Raw genomic sequence first — 20886 nt, 5'->3', positions numbered from 1 at the left:
ATGGAGACCTGGTGTCAGCCTATGCCACGATTCGTGGCATCAAGACCATTTATGCCAAGTTCAAAGCAGATGCGGAGAATCATTTCCACGACGTGTTCATGAAAGCGGAAGAGCTTTTGATCGAGGTGGGGTCATCGCATGACACCATCCCTGTGCCACGACTCTGTGGACGACAGACCCAGCGATCAAATGTTCCGGGCGAGAATGCTGAGCAGTACTACCGCCGGGCGGTGTACATTCCGTTCGTGGACCACGTCTTGGTTGAGTTGAAGAGTCGGTTCGTCAACGACACAGTGCCTGTCGCACTTCAGCTCAAGCAACTCCTCAAAGGCCCCGAAACGGATGTTGCGGCTGTGCTTCAAGCGGCGAAGCTCTACGAGCTCGACATCGAATCCCTGACACTCGTGAAGGCGGAAGCGGAGCGCTGGGCATTATCTGTTCCGGTCTTCCAAACTATCAAAGAAGCCCAGGCACACGCCAGCACCAGCATGTTCCCCAATCTCGCCATTCTCTTGAAAACTCTGTTGACGCTTCCAGTCTCCAACGCGGAAGCCGAGAGGTCTTTCTCAGCATTGAAAAGGCTGAAAACCTATCTGAGGAGTACCGTCGGCCAAGAGCGCCTGAACGGACTTGCCCTCCTCTGTGTCCACTATGATATCCCCATTTCAGTCGAGAGAGTGATAAGCAAATTCGGCGAAAAAAACCGCCGACTACTCTTTGCTTAGTGAGGCACTTGTTGAATACTTGGGAATTTGTAAATATATTTCTTTAGATCAGCCAATCTTTGCAAATGTGTTACCTCAATCCCATGTAAAAGAAGCCCTATAAGAATTCCTTTTTATCTTCAGCTGTGTCTAATTTTACATATTAACTCTTTTTTGTAAAGGTTAGGTTTGTAATTTATATATGACCTGTATTATGATCACCCTTGCTGCTTACATATCGAAATAAACGTTTAGTTTTCTTCGAATGCTCGTATGGTGATGATTTCTACCTGTTCAGATCTGCCTTTTCACTGGTCGGATGTACAATTTGAATTGTTTCTTGTTATTGCTTGCCAGCTTAAATATTGATTGCACTTCATATATATATATATATATATATATATATATATATATATATATATATATATATATATATATATATATATATATATATATACACACACACACACACACACACACACACAAGAAAAAAATCATTTGTCACATATACGTTGATTGCTCGGGAGCTGCGGATTTTAAGCAAAGAACCGCCATCACTATCCATTGGTCTTCAATGTTTTGAGGCTGTCGCTAACTTATGAAATTTTACCATCGGGCCCCCCCAAATTGATTTTCTGGATCCGCCCGTGGTCTTACTCGACACAGGCTCAAGGGCCAATGAGACAGAGATGAACACTGAAGTCACTCTCAGCCTATGTCCCCAAGTTTACCATTTACTCGTATCTCTACTTCAAGTAATAGTGGTGTAAATAAATAAAATACATTGGACACATTAAAAAAAGTTTATGAGCTTCGTCATTGCTACACAGACTCTTAGCATGCCCTCCTTTATAAGGGCTCAAGCACATGGTGGGTCCTAGATTGCATTTTTTTTTTCATTCTTTTTCAGTAGTAAAATTTTACATCCTAGTTCTCCGTCTAAATAAAAGCTACAGATACACAAATAAAACTGGGGTTGCATTAAAATTAGAACCATTCCAAATCTGTCGAAGCACAATAAGTGATTTTTTTTATATAATTAGTTTAAATAAGTTAAGTTCACTGGGTTTTTCTTATGTCACATTCTGTATAGGATAACACCGAGTTTCCTTCAGTTCATACAGTCATCACAGCGTTTTCATAACGTTCGCCATGATTCTGAGCTGCTATTTATATTAAAATCACAGAGTATAAATCACATCACGTAGTACCACAAGACACACATTTATAAAAGTACAAATGCCCCTTTTCCTCCGGGTCATGGTGAGGGAGGAGGAGGCGGGGGATGCCTGGCGAGGCGGGTGTGGCCTATGCCGGGCAGGTGGCGAGACTCTACGAGGCATAAGTTAAAGCCTCCGCCGCCCGCTTCACCACACATCGGTTGAGTCGTCTGTCTGGATCTCCACCACTTCCCCGTTCAGTCTGAGGGAAGGAGGCAGATCGGTTAGTTCATGCACACATGGAAATGGGAAAACTGAGAAATAAGATGAAATGTAATATGATGCTGCATGTATGAACAACTTTAGCAGTTATAAGAGTTGGACCCAAGATGGATGTCTGTTGCAAGATTAATAATCTTACACTGATCACCTTTATAATATTGATGTTGTAGAAGCTTATGGGGATTTTCTCTATTAGGAAGAACTTTATTTTTGGAGTCAACCACGGAGCAGCGATAGCCCAGAATGACTCAAAGATTGAAGGACCGTAAACCCTGAACTCACCTTTGAAGTTGACCACGGGAATCAGTGCGGTGGAACACGATGATGTTGCCGGAGTTGTTCCTCGTGACCAGCTGATGAGGATTCTCTTCATTGGAAACCTTGCGGACACTCTGGTTTCTGGTGAGCATCCCGAGGCCAAAGGAGGAAGAGGAAGAAGCGACGGACTGGCTGGAGTCCTGCCGGAGGATAGACACCGCCACCGGCTCGACTTCAGTGCCGCCTGGGTGGACGCTGGGCCCGGGTTCCGTCGGGTCCTCGAAGTTCACACTCTTGGGAGAGGACGCGACTGATATGGAGGACATGCTGCTCTGCTTGGAGTCGGACCGCTGGAAGGGTTTATGAACCTTCTCCTCGTAGTCCGGCAGCTGCGGAATGTCCAAGAAGTGTTGTGAGCGCTGCGACGCCGAGCGGAAGTTGACTGACTTGGTGGATTTCTTTGAGTCTGTTCTCATCATAAAGTTAGGGTACTTCCAGGGCGCCTTCGGCGGCTCCATCTCGAAACCTGGATTGTCAAGGCCTGGGGTGGTCCTGGGCTCTGCCTCCTCCGTTGACTCCTTGCCGCCTCGCTTGGAGAGGCGGCGCAAGAGCCTGGAGCCAGCGTTGAGGCCTGCGTTGAGGGGTTCCTCCAGGCGGGGAATCTTGAACCTTCGTTTTCTGGTGTCGTGTGAGTCCTCGATGATGATGTGGCGGTCGTAGGGCGTGTCGAAGTCAACTTCCAAGATGGTGGAGAACTTGTGTGGGTAGATGCAGTCCACCATGGAGATGATGAGGCCACACACCGTCACGAGGCAGCCTGAGTGAAGAAGACGGGATTAGTTAATGAAGATGAGACAGCCAAGAATACCAGACATAGCCAAATACTTGGGAAAAGGGCGTAACGTAATAAAGGGACAGTAAATACTCATAAGGGGAGCGACTTGTGAGATTGATTGACTGACTGAAGGATGAAAACATGGCTCTGCAACAACGCATGCCATATGATGGTAAAGAAATATAAAAAAAAGTGAAAACTGATGGTGAAAAATAACAAGGGCAAAACAAAATAGCTACCAGATGTTAGAAATGAAATCACACGGTAAAGCACAATATAGTTATCAAAGGAGCGGCCTGTGAGCAGCTAACTGGACACTCACCGACAACAAGCGTGAGCCAGAAGCACCAGCCAAGGCGGAAGGTGAGCGTGACGTCCTCGAAGCGGATGTCGAGGTTCTTGGGCGGCATGAGCAGGTAAAAGATGAGGCAGGAGAGGGCCATGAGCAAGCCGGTGAGTATCATGGTGTAGGCGCCGTAGCGAGGCACGTTCACCAGCAGCACGTTCATCAGGAGCCACGACGTGAAGGCTGACCTGTTGCACGAGGAGGGAGAGAACGTTAGAGCTGAGGAATCGTTTTCTTGTAGATAAAGATACAAGAACCAAAGGACACCACAAGAGGCTAGTCAGTCTACACATTCAAGCTCCAGTGAACCAGTTACTCATCATCTAAAGGTTTATATAATCTCCACTGGCAGCTTTCAAATGTATTTACAGTAACTACATATCTTCTTCCTTTGTCTCATTCATCCACCACCTTATTTGAAAACCAATTCTTTCCTATCGCCTCAATCAAGCTCATTTCACCTTCAGACTAACATCGCGGCGGTTCAATAAAGTGGCTCACCAGAGGAAGATGCTGCAGTAGTAGCCGGCGCTGCGGTAATATCGACCCCATGCGAAGCCTTCGTTGTCCACGGCGAGGTACTCCGCCACGGTGAGGATTGGGTAGGGCAGCCCCTTGACCAGCGCCTCACGGTACCGCTGGCGCATGTCGGTGGGCTTGACCCAGCTGAAGCGTTCGTTGAAGTTGATGTCGAGGCTGCGATTGTGCTGCGGGATGACTTGCATGGTGACATTGGCGTGGTCAAGGCCGATGGCGACGCCCAGGTTGGCATCGATCTTATGTGAGGAAAAGGCGCGGTATGACGACCTAATGACGCCCTCCGCCACGTGCCACGACGACCCGACATTGCACACTGAAAGAAAGAAAGGTGAGGTTAGTGACTGATCCTGCCTTCACGCCATGACGGACGGAGCACATTAAACTATATAAGAAATGGAAAGAACACGCCTCATTCACCCTCTGTTAGAGGATTCGCTAAACAATTCATAACACTTGCACCCTTCGTTTACTTTGTTCTCTGTACCTTGGGACCGAACATAAGGGAAAACAATACACAGTACTATATATCCCCCATTTATTCTGCACCCAGTAGTTATGAACTGAACCGATCTAATTGCTAAAATGCACTATGGTTCAGGAGACCTTTCTTTAAAGTTGGGGGCACCCGCTATAGCTCCGCGTGGTCTCAATGTTCATCTCCGTCGGAAAACGTCTGAATACCAAATAATTACTGCTTTGTATCACCGTGATTGCTCAGGTTATTCACATTACTTCCATCCGTCATTCATTTCGCAGTCTGTAGCCTAAGACTGATTAGTGTTACCTTCCCCTTGTGCACCCCGTTAGAGGAGGTCCCCCTGAATACCGATTAATTACTACCTTGTATCACTGTGATCACTCGGGTTACACACATGCGGTCGGCCGTCCCTGTGAGGCGTGACTAGTGAGAGGATGACATTATTATTAGTGAGGCAACTTGATGGCGGTGAGGCAACGGGAGGCTCGGGGAGGGAGGGAGGGAGGGAGGCGAGAGGGAGACAGAGAGTAATGATGAACGTTTTTACTGAGGCGAGTTTTTAGTACGGCAATAAAGTACAAACCATCAGTATATAAGAGACACCTTTACACAATCCGCAAAATGAAATACCCATAAAAAGTTGAAACCAGTGATTTACAAGAGCAACAGTTTCATTTTGCTAACACAGAGGGAGAGAGACCAAGCCATTTGTACAACCAATGTTAAGACAGTATGATCAACACACACAAAAACGACAACATATAGGAACATTAATCTCGTTTCGTTAAGACAGTGAAATGGTGTGAAGAAAAAAAAATGTTATATATGAATGAACAGGAATATGAGCCAAAATTCGAAGTAAGAGACTGGAAATGTATATATGAAGGTTAATTTCGTTTCGTTAAAAGACTGAGTCGTTATTGAAAAAAAAATGTTACGTATAAATAAACAATAAACTGAGTCAAGATTAAAGATAAAAACAATGTAATGTATAATACGAACATCAGTCTCGTTTCGTTAAAAGAATAAGTCGATGTTAAAAAAGTAACGTATGAATAAGCAGTATAATCTGAGCCCCCGAAAATAATATATCTAAGAACATAAGTATCATTTCGTTTAAGGGGAGACGGAACCAAAATTACGATCCCATTTTCAGAGCGGCGCCGTAGCGAGCAAGAGCCCAATGAGGTCTTTTATTTATAGCGACAAGGCTCGGCAAGGCAAGGCGAGGCGAGGCTCCCACCGACGATGACAACCTTGGGGAAAGGCAACGGCAACCTCCTTGTTTTACGACAGCCTTGGCGTGGCGGGGCTGGGAGGGGCGAGGGCGGGGGAAAGGAAGGGGAGGGGATGGGAGGGGAGAGAAGGGCGACAGGAGGAAGGACAGAGAAAAAATGAGGTGGCGTACAAGAAAGAATCACCAGACAAGAATGTAAAGGGATCAGGGAGACGGAAACACCAGGGAGGGAAGGGGATGGTGAGGGAGAATGCTGGGAGGGATGGGAGGGAGGAAGGAAAATAAATGATGAGGGAGGAAAGAGAGGAAGAAGGGAAAGAAAAGGGTGAGAGGACACTGGGAAGAGGGTAAGTAAAGGATATAATAAGGGTGAACGCTGAAATGGAGGAAGAGAAGTTAGAAGGAAAAGAAAAAGGTGAGGGAGGACACTGGAAGAAATGGAGGTAAAGGAAATAGTGAGGGAGAACACTGGGAGAGATGGAGGGAGTGAGGGAACGGAGGAGGGAGAGAAAAGAATGAGGGAAAATACTGGGAGGAAGGGAGTGAGGGAAGGAGGAACACCAAAGGGAGGTTGAAGGAAGATGAGGGAGAATTACAAAAAAGAGAGGGAGATAAAGGGAGAACAACACAGATAAATGGATATATAGAAAGGGAAGTAGGAGGGCGGAGGAAGATAGAAGATGGAAAGTGTGTGAGAAAGAAGAAAAGGGTGGAGACGAGAGAGAAGGAGAGGTAGAAGACGGGAGTAGGAGAGTGTGCGATAAGTAGGAGAAAGAATGGGAAGTGAGGGTGGACAAGAGACAGGGAATGGAGGAGGCAGAGGACGGTGGGGAAGAGAGGGAGAGAGCGATAAAGGGATGGTGTGGGAGAGTGAGAGAGAAGTAGGAGAACTGATGATAAATAGCGTGTGAGGAGGAGGGTGGACACGAGGTGGAGGCGGGAAAGGGAGTAGAAGTAGAAGCAGGGTGTTGGTGAGCAGGGTGGAGGAGGGGAACAATAGAGCCAGGGAGGGATGAGTGGGCTCCTTGGTGGGCTCAACGTACAGTCGTGGCTGGAAAGATATCAAGGATAGCCGAGTAGCGATCAAGGTGAGCCATTGTTTCCCTTCAGTACCACAATGAAGGGGGCGACACACTCATGGGAAGATTATAAAAAAAGGCAAACCATGCAACAAGACCTCCTGACAAACAGAAATTCATGAGAAGGCTTGAGAGATTTTAAAGAACACGGAAAACTTAATGAACCTTCTCTTTCCAGTTCCAGCTTAGAGGAGGTGGCAGGCTCATGGGAAGACTACAGAAGAGGTAAGAGAATAAAATAAATCTAGCAAACGCATTTACAAGGAGAGTATTGAGGAGACAAAGGATCAAGCAACCCTGGCATGTCTTCATACTCTTCGACGCCTCTCAGACCTTCAAGACTCGACAAAAAAAGCGGCAGGTGGTGAGCGAGGACAGACCAGAGACAAGGTGTGCCTAGGTCAGAACGTCGATGCTGGTCAGGTTAAGGACTACCCAAGACTTTATGCAGATGAAGAAGAGCTCATCGTTCACAAGGCCGCAATAATTCCTTTTTCGGTTTGAAGCTTCACTAACAGCTATCGTCGAGGCGCAAAGTAGCAGTGGCCACAATGTGGAACCTTACGCAGCATACAGAGCAGTAATTAGTGGCAATGCCAATAACAAAGTCAGCAGGCTATAATGCACAGAAACGTCTTCCTGAATGATAAGCATTTTTTTTTGGGGGGGGGCGGAGACTTTTTTGATAAATCGTCTTGAGTAAGGATAAAGAAACAACATACACAAAGAAGAAATAACGAAAGAGAGGAAAAGGAGCGGAACAGAAGGATAAAGGAAGACTTATCGAAAAGGTATACAAGGGGAAGGAAACAACTGACGTACATCAACAATATGTACATATTTTATAAACCATGTATAGCAATTAATTTTGAATACAGCGTTGATCATCCTTCTTCAGCGAAAAATTTAGCCTTCACCCCATCGCCTGTTGTATATTCGTTGAGAATTGATATCCATTTTCTCCGTCTTCAGGCCACCACCCTCCAATATCCTTGCCGGACCTTAATAACTGCGTGCTGGACGCCCACGCATGCTTGTTTCCTTCCAGAAAGTGGCTGGTGTTTGTTGCCTGTTACCTTCGTCCACTGTCCTGATCAACCACCACCGCCACCATGGACTGACTACTCCCACCAAGACACTGATGTGCTCTTGTCCTCCCTCAGAACGTGGGAAGTTGGGAACACTCGCTTTGATGAACGAGAGGAAGGCGCGGCTATCAGTCCCCGGATCCGTCCAGTGAGGCGGAGTGAGGCCATCGGTCCGTTGTAAGGCCTTGTAGCGTGAACCCCAATGACTCAAAATTTTTGGTGCCTTTCAACTTGGAGCCGCGAACGTCATGCGAGGCGGTGAACAACACAATACTGGTGATTGGCTGGTGACCTCTACACTTCCCATCCTGTTTCAGGCCACAGGGAGACTTAAAATAGATTCAAAATGCTTCCCTTGTTGTTGGTCTCATGTCAAGGTGGAGTCGTGAGTGTCCTATCTGTTTTTGTTCCTGGTGCTTCACCTGAGACTCTCGCACCAGACGGATCAGAGGAGGGTGAAGAGGGACGTGCCTTTGTTGCAGCTCCCGAGGTGTTGGTGATTACTGTTATGGTGGTGACTGGCTTACTCGGCATCTAGTAATAGCAGGAAATGTTTGCGGCCGATGGGTGACTTAGGGTCATATTCTTAAAAGATTTCGGCTCCCAACCACACACATTTAATAAGGCTTTTGTAGGAGTTGTCGACATGTCCATGGGTACTTTTATGACCCTGGTGGTAGTTAGACAAAGCGTCTGTACTTTGAACGTATAAAAAACACTCATGATAATCCGATTATTCTCCTTTTTGGCCTTTGGAAATAGTTGATGTGAGAGGCGGAAGCGTCTGAGAATAACGAATTTAGAATTTGACCCTCTTCACCTACGCCAGCCGATGATCATTGATGGGGTCAGGTCCTCAGCCTCATTGTGGCCTAACGGAAGGTTCATTCCTCACCTCCTCGGCTCTTTCAAGACATCATATCACAAGAGAAGTGTGGAAATGTTGCCCCATCCTCGTGGTGCAGAACGGCGAGTGGGGGGACTGACTACCGATGGAGCCGCAAGTTGTCCTTCTCAGAGTGCCTCGCAAGATTAATTCCCCCCCTCCCGTCTCTCTCTCTCTCTCTCTCTCTCTCTCTCTCTCTCTCTCTCTCTCTCTCTCTCTCGTGCTTCTAGCAAGGTGAACAGGGCACTACAATGTGAGAAAAAAAAGCCCACGTAGGTAGTCGTCGCGGCCGCGGTGGGCACGACAGCGATTATGGCCAAGCTAAGGAAGGCTGTAAGCAAGGCTGTAAGGGTAAGGGCGGGAGGCGGAGGCGAGGAGGGGCAGAGAGGATAGAGTGTGCGGCTTCCTCTGAGCTGTCGAGGATCTGAGGTCTTGTTGTGAACATTAGCGACTCTTTTATTGCATGACGTAGACTCTGGTCCTTTATGGCACACACACACACACACACACACACACACACACACACACACACACACACACACACACACACACACACACACACACCTATGATATAAACTTCAAAGGCAGGGAGAGAGAGTCCTGTTGGTTGGTTGGTCACGAAAGGAAGAAAGAAAAAAAAATATTATCATCATTCAAGACAGTTTTCCGGCATCGTTTTACATACTTCAAATACCCAAATAAACAAACGCACAAACAAACAAACAAATACAGCGTCTTCATGGTCATCCTTTACCTATCTTCCCCCTCCGGCGTCTCCTTTTTATCTCTCTACCGATACCCACACCCATAGAAACCACCACCACCACCACCACCACTATCACCCAGCAAACATCTCTATCATTTTCCTTTTACTTATTACCATTCCCCCGTCCCATCCCACTGCTCCACCGTCATAATTTTCATCGTTTTCTTTCTTTTCCTTCTTTGCAGTCTGCTTCTTCTTCTTCCTCCCCTTTCCCTTCTCATCGTCTTCTTCATCCTTGTTTTCCTCTTCATTATCTTCATCTCCTCGTCTTCTGTCATTTCTCTTTTCTTTATCTTCATCATCATCATCTTCTTCTCTTCCTCGTCTTCTTTCTTCTTCCTTTCTTCTTCATCATCATCGCCTCCTCCTTCTCCTTCTTGTCTTCTTTATTCTTCTTTTCTTCATCACCAGCTTCTTCTCCTCGTCTCATCCTTCCTTTTCCTTTTCTTCATCAACATCATCATCATCTCCTCCTCTCTTTCTCCTCCTCCTTTTTCTCTCCACCTTCTCCTTCTCCTTCTCATCCACCACCACCACCACCACCTTCGTACTCAATAGCCACTGCACTCGTTTTTTTTTCATCGGTGCAAAAAGAAAAAGAAAAAATAAGAGGAATAACAGAGCCGAATTTCCCAACGACCGAGGCGCAAAAAATAAAGGAATGAATGCTATTTTGGTGGCTGGCGTGAGTGTGTTCCTCTGTTCCTTTAGGCGCGAGGGAGGGAGGGAGGGAGGGAGTAAAGGAGGGAGAGACTGATAGATAGGATAGACGGATAGAAACAGAAAGAAAAAAAAATAGCGTGTATAAAGTTACCGTATTAGTCGTGGTTCTTTTTCTAGGAGTAAAGGAGGGAGGAAAGGAGGGAGAAATAGCGAGACTAGTGAGAGATAGACAGAGAGAAATAAAGAAAGAGAAAGGTGTGTAAAAAAAAATCTTATTGGTCATGTTTTTTTTTTCGTTTTATCACCGTACATGGATAAGGAGGAGGGAGGGGAGCTGAAGGAGGAGGAGGAGGAGGAGGAGGAGGAGGAGGGGAAGGAAAGAATAACGTTTGTTTTCTGGATTGCTTTGTCTGTGTTTCTGTTTTCTTGGCCGCCTTAGTTTCTTCCATTATCATTATTTTTTCCCCCAGTTCGCATTCACCTTTGTTATATATAAATGAACTGACTTTCTCTCTCTCTCTCTCTCTCTCTCTCTCTCTCTCTCTCTCCTCCCCCCCTTCTTTCATCCTGTTTCATAATTACACACTTGCAAGGGTGCCGGAATAAATCCCTGAAGTAATGAACACATGTAGAGGCTCGCCAAGTGAAGGGAAGGACGTGGGAGGGAGGAGAGGGGAATGTGGGTAGGTGGGGGGGGGGGGCAAGGGATGATAAAAGGGAAGGGAGAAGGGGATAGGAAAGGGGTAAGAAAATAAATGATCGAGGTTACCGAGGGACCGAGTTATCTGGTAGTGGAAGGAGTAGTAGTAGTAGTAGTAGTAGTAGTAGTAGTAGTAGAAATAGTAGTAATAATAGTAGTACATAAGATCAAAAGAACGTAACAAAAGAATAGAATAACGTAAGGAGAACATAAGAACGTAAGGAGAAGGAGGAGTAGGAGCTGTAGTGGGGGGAAGAGTAGAAGGAGGAGGAGCGAGAAAAGAATGAGGAAGACGAAAAGAAGGAGGAAAATGGGGAAGAAAAATGTGGCTCTGCAGGTGTACAAATCCCTATTTTTGGCTGCAACAGGTGATGAATAAAAAGTCCAGACCCTGTGAGTGAAGCTTTGCGGTGAGAGCCAAAGACTTCCACCGTGTATCGTTCCCTTCCCTCTGAACGATCCTTCGCTGATATGGAAAACTGTGAAAGAATATCAGACTCGCCTTCCCAGTCCACACCTTTCCTCCCCTTCTTGTTCTTGTTCTTCTTAGCCTTCTTCTTCGTCTTCTTCAGTGTGTTAGGGGATTGATTAGGCTTCGTCCCTCTTCCTCTGATGGAGAGTCGCTAAACTGCCTCAAGGTTTCGAAAGGTTGTCTCGTCGGAGCCATTGGAGACAGGCCGACCACTGTTGCTCGCCGTGGTTCTCCGAGGGCGGGAAGGCGCGCAATGGCCTTGAAACGCTGCTGAGGAGCGATTATAGTGATTTTCTTTGCTCCCACGTTTCTGTTGCCAAGCTCTGAGGTCTGCAACAAGCCAGCCTCACCTTCCCTCCTTCCTATACGCGTACTGTTGCGAGGCATGTCCACTAATAGTCACGGGGTACGGTACATTCCCCGCCACCATGTTGCTATGCAGTGCACGGAGATATGAGCCAATAAATAATAAACCTCCCAACTAAGGAGCTGCCTCACTTAGGATCGCCTGAGGTAGGGCTTTGTGCGCAGATACGGCGTCTGACCTACACAATTTACGACACATTGCGATGCCGTACACCACAACATGAGGCAGGGTGAAGGTTAGCCAGAGACAGTGATATATCTCCCTTTCGCTTGTTGCAAAGGATTTTATCTTCAAGGTCTCGTCGTATCTGTACCGTTGAGCAGCGTCCTCCTCACCCCTCCTATACTAAGGAGGCGCCCCTGCAGCCGTTGTAGACTGTAGGCTGTAGACTGTAGACTGCGGAGATTTGACTTTGTAACAGCTCTTCTTGCTTTCCTTGTTAGCTTTCATTGTTTTATCCTTTAGTTGTTCTGTGTCTGGTTACAGCGGCCCTGCAGTCTTCGTGACCCCGTACACGCTGCTCAACCAACAATGGCCGCCACAAGAACGCTAAGAAATAATGCAAGTCTGCGTTCCATACACTCAGAGGAAATGGCCCATTATGCAACCAACCAGCATCGTCCTACAGAGAAACGCCGGCAACGCACGAGAGCCGCGTGTGTGGGCAAGACTCTTTCTGTCGGCATGGGGCAAGACGCTGCCGCAGTGCTGTGACCGCGCGGGGCCACGATTTGTCGGCGGCCTTGTCCCTCCAGCCCTCCAGCCACGAGGCGCCGGGCCGAGGGTCAACGGAGCCATGTATTAGGCTGGTGAAGGGGAAGTGCGCATGGTCCACGTGACACACACACACACACACACACACACACACACACACACACATATGCCATTTAATCACTATTATTATCATAATTATTACTACTATTATTATCTTTTCACACCGACACGTTGATGGAACCGATAACTACCAGGTCCTCACGTCTGCCATAACAATTACAGCCGTTGCTCCACAGTGCCGCCGGGGCCTCGTCGGCCGCTGAATGGCGCACTAACAGGGCCAGACAACACGCGACAATGAGCGATAGTGCAGCAATAACAATAAGAGTAATAACAACAACAGCAATAAAAATGACACTACTAACTACAGCTACCATTACCACCGCCGCCGACCACCATGGCTAAAACAACAACAGTTACTCTTCTTCTTCCTCCTCTTCCTTATACCACCACCACCACCACCACTACCACCACCACCATCACCATAAGGAAGGTCAAACAAAGCCTCCCCTTCACTCTCTCTAATATCCGCACTTCCTGCCCGACGAGTTCCTTTTTTTATTGATTTTTTTCCTCCTCTCTCGTCTATATTAATTCTTTTCCCTCGTTCTTCTTTCCGCCATCACGATCCCGGCCGAGAGTATTTTTTTTTTTGCATATCAGTGGTTTTGTTCTTTTTGGTTATGTTTGCAATTTTCCGAAGGTTCGTTGTTTGCCTGATGTTTACTGTGTTGTGTTCGTTCGTTCAGTGTTATTTTCTTCCGTAAGACGTGTCCTTCCTCTTGCCCTTCCTGCTTCCTTGTCTCTCTCTCGCTCTCTCTCACCTCTTCCGCCTTCCGTCCTCCTCTCTCTCTCACTCATTATTACACTTTCACACCCTCTTCTTCCTCCTCATGTTTTCTTCCCTGTTATGTTTTCTCTCGTCCTTTAGTTTTCTTCTTTTGCATCTCCTTTTCCTTCCTTCTATATTCATGATTATTGTCTCCTCTCTGTGTCTGTATGTCTGTCTGTCTGTCTCTCTCTCTCTCTCTCTCTCTCTCTCTCTCTCTCTCTCTCTCTCTCTCTCTCTCTCTCTCTCTCTCTCTCTCTCTCGTCCCTTTTTCTTCCTCCTGCCCTCAATCGCTTTTGTTTTTGCGGATCTCGTTTTCCTTCACCTTCTCCTTGGATGCTCAGAGGCAGCCCATCACGCTAATATTTATTCCTTCCTGCTCGCGGAGGGTCGTGAGGTTCAAGTAAGGGGATGCGACGAGCTGGGCTAATGAGGGAAATAAATATTTATACTGATGCTGCTGCTCTGAATGGATTGCTACTTGATTTACTCGTTCCGTGTCAGGACGAAGTTTTAATTGTCAGTGCGGGAACTTAATCTGTGTTCGCGCTTTTTTTTTTTCTTTCTGTAATTATCATTGTAGGAGCGTGTGCAGAAAGGAGCAGCGATTTAGATAGAAAGATTGAAAGAAAGAAAGAAAGAAAGGAGAAAGACAGGAGGGAAAGATCAGAAAAAAACAAGAGAAACAGAGATTTAGAAAGAAAGAAAGAAAGGTGAAATCAAAATAGGAATGAGGAGGAAAACAATAATAAGAGGAACGGATATTTAAAAAGAGAGAAAGAAAGAAAAAAGAAAAAGAAAGGTAAAATAAAGAAAGGAAAGATCAAGAAAACAATAACAAGAGAAACACGGATTTGGAAAGAAACAAACAAACACACACACACACACACACACACACACACACACACACACACACACACACACAAAGGAAAACCAGGAAAACAATACCAAGAGGAAAACAGTATGAAAACGGAAGAACAACAGACAGACCAACAACAACAACAACAGACAGACCTAGACACACGCAACACCTGGATTCCAAGAGCCACATCATCATCATCGTCAGCCATCAATCAGGGTTTCAACGCGTATCAGCTGATGGACGGTCATTAATGCACCGACAAATGACGAGGACGGCAGCGGGTGGGGCGGTGGCTCTATATACTAATGACCTATACAGTTCTACACGACTCCACCTCCTCCTTCTCCTCTTTCTTTTTCTTCCTTTTCTTTCTCTAGCTCCCGTTTCCTCTTTCTCTTCTTCCTTCTCTTTTTCTTTCTTTTACTTTCTCCTCCTTGTTCCCTTCCCCCTCTTCCTCTTTATCTGCCTCCTGCTCACTTAACCATTTTGTTCCACTTCTTCCTTCCACTTTTCTCCTTTTACTTCTTTCTTTTCCTGTTCCCATTCACTTAACTCTTCTCCCTCGCTTTTTCCCATCTCCTCCTTTTCTCTCTTTTCCAATCTAGTTCATTCTTCTCCCTCTCTTTTCCCAAATTTCTATCTCTTTCCCTTTCCATATACAGTTCATTCCTCTACCTCTCATTTCTCCTTCTCCATTTTTCCCTTTCCCCATGCAGTTCATTCTTCTCACTCTCTTTTCCTTTTCCCCATCTTCATTCTTCTCCTTCTGTTTTCCTCTTCTCCTTTTCTCCTTTTTCTCATCTAGTTAATTCTACTTCTTCTCTTTTCCCCTTAACTTCCTTCTCTTTCCCCATCCAATTCATTCTTCTCTCTTTCCTACTTTTACTTCTTTCTCTTTCAAAATCGTGCTCTACTTCTCCCTCTCCCTCCCTTCCTCTTCCTTCCCCTTTCCCCAGCCAGTTCACTCCGACCACCTTGATGGAGTGAGAGTTCTAACGGTGTGGCGATTTCCGCGCGACAACGATTCATTATGCCGTCGGGAGTGAGGAAGGGAAAAGCTCTCATCAGCCAGCTCCCCCCTCCCTCCTTGCCTCCTTCTCTCCCTCCTTCGCTCTCTCTCTCCCTCCCTCCTCCCCACTTTCTTCCTACTTCCTCATAAGCTGCCGACCTTGGGGATATTGTTTGTTTTGCTGTATATGTGTGTGTGTGTGTGTGTGTGTGTGTGTGTGTGTGTGTGTGTGTGTGCTCTTTTCCACACACACACACACACACACACACATCGGGGCCTCATTTCCTGTGTGTGGCGGAAGTCAAGAAGTGAAGTAAGGAAGTAAAGGCGAAGAATGGAGGACGTGGAGGGTTGATGAATGAAGTGTGACCTCCCCTCTCCCCCCTTCCCCCGTCTCACTCACTCCCCCTTCCTCATCTCTACCCCCCAAACACACGTTAGTCGAGGCCTTCCATATCAGGGGAGACAAACAACACAAGAACACACACGAATGAGGCGGCACTTCCCTTTCCTTATAACACTACTAACACGTCTTTTACGGTCTCTCATTGACCCCGGGGTGAGTCAGATGACGTATGTAGCTGTGGATTTTTTTTTTACAGCAAAGGAGACAGCTCAAGGGATTAAAAAAGAAAACAATACTGAAAAAAAAGCCCGCTACTTACTGCCCCTAAAAGATTAGAGAGGAGCGTCCGAAAGGGAAGTCAATTTTGGGAGGAGAGGTGTCCTGATACCCTCCTCTTGAAAGAGTTCAAGTCGTAAGCAGGAGGAAATACAGATGAAGGAAGATTGTTCCAGAGTTTACCAGTGTAAGGGATGAAAGAGTGAAGATGCTGGTTAACTCTGGCATAAGGGGTTTGGACAGTATAGGGATGAGCTCTGTATATGGATAGCAACTGTGCGGAGGAGAAGAACTGGCGGAGACGATACAGAACGCCCAACCTCGAGGAAGCTGATTTAGTGAGAGAGGAGATGTGAAGTTTCCAGCTAGATTTTTGAGTTAAGGATAGACCGAGGGTATTTAGTGTTGAAGAAGGTGACGGCTGAGTGCTGTCGAAGAATAGGGGATAGATGTTTGGAAAATTGTGTCGAGTTGATAGGTGGAGAAAGTGGAATGAGCCTGGATTGAATTTGGAGTGGGAATGAAGGAAGTGGATTACGGGATATGCCTCTTGGTGGAGTTGGAGTGAATCTAGAGTGGCTATGGAGTTGGTCTTGAGTGGAATTAGGTCAGACTTGGGTGAAGGGGGGTTAGGTGGGGTTGTGTGGATCTGGGTTTGGGGTATAGTGGGGTTGTGTAGGTCTGAAGAGGGACTTGAATAGGGTAGTGTGGATCAAGGCTGGGGGTGGAGTGGGACTGTGTGGAGATGGAGTGAGACTGAAGTGGGATTGAATGTGTCTGGAATGGTACTGGAGTGGCTTTGTGAGGGTCTGGAATGGCCTGGAATGGGTCTGTGTGGGTCAGAGGCGGACTGGATTGGGGTTGCGTGGGTCTCGGATGTAACTGGAGTGGAGTTGGGTGGGTCTGGATGAGTGGGTCTTAGCGTGAATAAAGAAAACTGAAGGAGGATGGGGCGGGGATGGGGCAGGGCGGGGCGGGGCGGAGAAAGGCGGGGCATTTCCAGAACCCGTTTTAAGGTGAAGAGCCAGTCAAGTGGATGTCTCTTCCTTCCTGATTGGTAGCCTTGACACCCACTCGCCCGCCTCCTCCTCCTTCCACCCGCCTCACTTCCTTCCCTTCCCTCCCTTTCTCCCCGCCTCCGCCTCCTCCTTCCTCCACCGAGCCAATGCCACGTTCCTCCTCCCTTCCCTTCCCTCCCACCTCTCTCCTTCCTTCCTTCCTTCTTCCTCCTCCGCGACCTACTTAAATGCGGAAGTTTTGCTCTCTCTCTCTCTCTCTCTCTCTCTCTCTCTCTCTCTCTCTCTCTCTCTCTCTCTCTCTCTCTCTCTCTCCCTTTAATCGTTCCTCTAACATCACATACATATATTTTTTTCTTTTATTTTCTTTTCTTTAGTGTTCAGGTTTTTCTTTTTCTTCATCGTGGTCTTTATATTAACATGCGTCGCGCTCCTGTAGTTCGCTCCCCCCCCCCCCCCTCCCTCCCGTGTTGGCGTCAGGAGAACGGGGATATTATCTTTGTTTAAGGGCAGACTATCCAGGAAGTTGGAAGAGAGTGAAGGTAATGAGGGAAATGACAGCACGGAGAAACTGACACGGGGAGGACGACGATAAAGGTTCAGGAGGAGGAGGAGGAGGAGGAGGAGGAATGAAAAGCTAGATGGGAGGGAAAGAGAGGGAACGAAAAAGGCAAACAAGAGTAAACGAAAAAATAATAGTGGAAAAGTGGAGATGAAAAAGTCGAATATAAGAGGAAGATAAGGGAGGGAATGATTTGGAAAGGAAAAAGAAGGAGAGTTTAAGGGGAGAGGGATGAGGAGAGGTGAGGGAAAGAGAAGAGAAGAGAAAAGTGAAAGGGGAGAGGAAGGGAGGGGGGAAGACGAGAAGTGAGGGGAGAAAGAGGAGAGACAATAGGAAGGCGGGAAAGAGGAAGGGGAGGACGGGCCAATCAACCTTCACCAAGCGTTATCGAAAGAAAGTGAGAGCCGCGTCAGGTGCCCGATTAAGCTCAGCCAGTCAGGAGAAAGTAGCATAGCAAAGAGGTTACGTACGCACGCATGCACTAACGGGTCGGCCAGAAGGAGGGAGGCGGCGCGATGGTTAGGGAGAGAAAACAACAACTGATATGATACGACGCTTAAGCAAATTGGAGGCGAGTGCGAGAGTGATGGTGAGTCCAGAGGAAGGTTGGGGAAGGAAAATAAATATGTTAAGACCTTTTGTTTGACATGTTACAGGCGAGCTTTTGAGATGGATTCGGTGTGTGACTTTTAAGGTTACGATGAAAACAAAAGAACATAGGAAGTTGTTATGAGTATATTACAGAGGCGAATGTGAGATAGACAAAGTAGATATATAATGCTTTCAGAGGATGTTACAGATGAACTTTTGAGATAGATGCGCTGTGTCGGTTTTAGGAAGGTTATGATGAAAAAAGAACATAGTAATTTGTTAAGAGTATACTGCACTGGTGAATGTGAGATAGAATAGATATGTTAAGCTTTTAGAGGATGTTACAGACGATCTTTTGAGATAGATGTGCTGTGTTGGTTTGAGGAAGGTAACGACGAAAAAAATAACATAATAAGTTGTTAAGAGTATACTGCACTGGCGAATGTGAGATATAATAGATATGTTAAGCTTTTAGAGGATGTTATCGGCAAAGTTTTGAGAGAGATGCACTGTGTTGCTTTATGGTGACGAAAGAGGAAGATTACGGTGAAAATACGTGTTTAGAGCATTATTATTACAGTGACTGGCGAGTGTGAGGTAAACAAAGGAACTCGATCAGAGGAGGAATGCCGTAAAGGTCGACACGATGAGATAGGCTCGGAAGGAAAAAAACAAAACAAATGGTGAGGTGTTGAAATATATCTCAGTGGCGGATGTGAAGGGGAAAAAAAGGCGATCCAAGAAAGAAGAAGGAATGGTACGAATGGTAAGAAAATAGTAAGTGGTGATAAATAATAAATGAAGCCATGAAGAATGAAGAAGACGAGGGGAGAAGGAGGGAAAGGAGATAATGATGCTGAAGAAGAAAAGAAGAAAGAAGACGAGGAGGAGATGATGATGATGATGAAGCAAAGTAGAATGAAGAATACGATGAGGAGTAGAACGAGGAGAAGGATAAGAAGGAGGAGGAGGAAGAAGAAGCCGATGATGATAATAATAGTAAAGAAAAACAGTTTATCTCAAAATGAAGGAAGTGCACGCATAAGTCTGGTCATGAGAGAAGGAAAATTATATACTCCTGCTTAACAAATTTGTACTTTAACTGTTTTAGCATCACCTTCCTTTGTGAGCGAAAACGGATAAAAAACGTGAATCAAGGAACTGGTGTGAGATAACGAAAGAAATACGTTGGTGAATCAAGAACGGCATGAACGTGAAGGGAGGAGAGAGGCGAGTCAGCGTAATAAGTACCTTTGTGAATAGGAAAAGATAAAAAAAATAAGAGAAAGTGTAAGTCAAGACAGGGAAATGATTTGCCTTGCGTTTTAATTTGCACATCAATGGAAGGTCTTTATTTTCCCTCCTCCATGAAATAAAATAGGAGTGTGAGAGGAGGAGGAGGAGGAGGAGGAGGAGGAGGAGGAGGCGGAGGAGGAGGAGAGTTCATTGAGTTTGTGAAGAGTCAGCCAGTCATCCCACCTCCTTTATATTAGTTTTCCACTGGTGAGTGAGTGAGTGAACCAGTGAGTGAGTGTGTGAGTGAGCCAGTGAGAGAGGGAGTGTGAGAGCCAGTGAGTGAGTGAGTGAGTGAGTGAGGCAGTCAGTGAATGAATGAATTAATGAATGAGTGAATAAGAGTGAGTGAGTGAATGAGTGAGTGAGTGAGTGAGTGAGTGAGTAGGCAGCCATTCCCCCTCCTCTCTCACGGTCGTCTGGTGTAGGTCACCGAGGAATTGTCTCCGGTATGCCTCTATCCTTTCACCCTGCTTGCCTTGCCTTCCTTGCCCGTCCGTCAGTGCGAGGAGGCGGATCACACGTCTGGTGGATCAACCGTCTGCTCTTCCTCTCCCCTTCTTTCTTTCTCGTCCTTCCTCTCTTCACTCAAACGCATCTCTCCACTGCCACGGAAAATCATAGACGTTCGGCGCATAACTTTCTGCCGGTGGGCGAAGAGGACAAACCCGCCCATTGGAGTACAAGGGAAATGTTGAAGAGAAAGTTTCAAGGTAAAGGTTTCGGGGTGGCGTGCGACCGTTCACGTAAGACAGAGAAGACAGAAGGGGAAAGAACGAAGTGCAAGGCGCGGCGGAGCGGTGGAATGTGGGCCAGACAAGTATACACTCCGCTAAGAAAGTAAACCTCACCCTAAAGCACGGGAACGGTCTTAAACATGTGCACCCTTTATTCAGTTAGCAGCGTACGTGTTCTCTCTGGTTTCAGTCATTCTCTATCCCATCTTTGCTCAGGCAGCCGATAGTTTCGTGGGCATGACAAGAAACGTACGATCCTTTTTTGCCTTTCCATCTGATCTGAATGAGAAAGTTTACCTCGCCTCGCGGAAATGCTCAACTAAACTCTTTCTTTGCAATCACCGCCTCGCCCTACTCCTCCTCACCCAGGCAAACGTTTCCCACTCGACTTTCCATTGTCTATTTTTACGACTTGGATCACGCGGCACTGAGATGTAAACAGACTGCACTAAGGAGGAGTCGGAGGGGGGAGATGCATTAGAACTTGGGCGTCGGTGAGGCGGGGCGGCTGTAGAGGGTAGTGTACGTATGCAGGAATAGATCACTGTTGGGTTTTGGTGTGCGTAGCTAAGGGAGAAGCTTGGTATACTGGTAGGATATATGCACCAACAATTGGGATTTTGCGTACGTACTAAAGAGAAGGGCATCTAGTCTTGTATCCACCAACAAAAATAAAGCACTATAAAAAGAACGATACATGAAGTACACAAGGTAAGGTCAAGTTGAGGGC

The 20886-nt window shown here is 46.5% G+C and overlaps 1 protein-coding gene across 4 annotated transcripts in view; it reads right to left on the bottom strand.

Annotated features, from left to right (window-relative positions):
- Positions 1-1493: 1493 nt before the first annotated feature.
- Positions 1494-20886, bottom strand: part of LOC127004057 (dual oxidase maturation factor 1-like) — a 63623-nt gene continuing 44230 nt past the window's right edge. For all 4 annotated transcript variants that reach the window (XM_050871341.1, XM_050871340.1, XM_050871343.1 and 1 more), the window contains exons 4-7: positions 4087-4438; positions 3562-3773; positions 2429-3221; positions 1494-2126 (exon numbers count right to left, since the gene is read on the bottom strand). In XM_050871341.1, coding sequence (XP_050727298.1) covers positions 2072-2126; positions 2429-3221; positions 3562-3773; positions 4087-4438 — 1412 coding nt within the window. In that variant the 3' untranslated portion in view covers positions 1494-2071. The remainder of the gene's footprint in view (positions 2127-2428; positions 3222-3561; positions 3774-4086; positions 4439-20886) is intronic.

The sequence above is a fragment of the Eriocheir sinensis genome, chromosome 27 (genome assembly GCF_024679095.1).
Source record: "Eriocheir sinensis breed Jianghai 21 chromosome 27, ASM2467909v1, whole genome shotgun sequence".
In the NCBI taxonomy this organism is placed as follows: domain Eukaryota; kingdom Metazoa; phylum Arthropoda; class Malacostraca; order Decapoda; family Varunidae; genus Eriocheir; species Eriocheir sinensis.
This window is presented reverse-complemented; position numbering and strand designations above follow the sequence as displayed.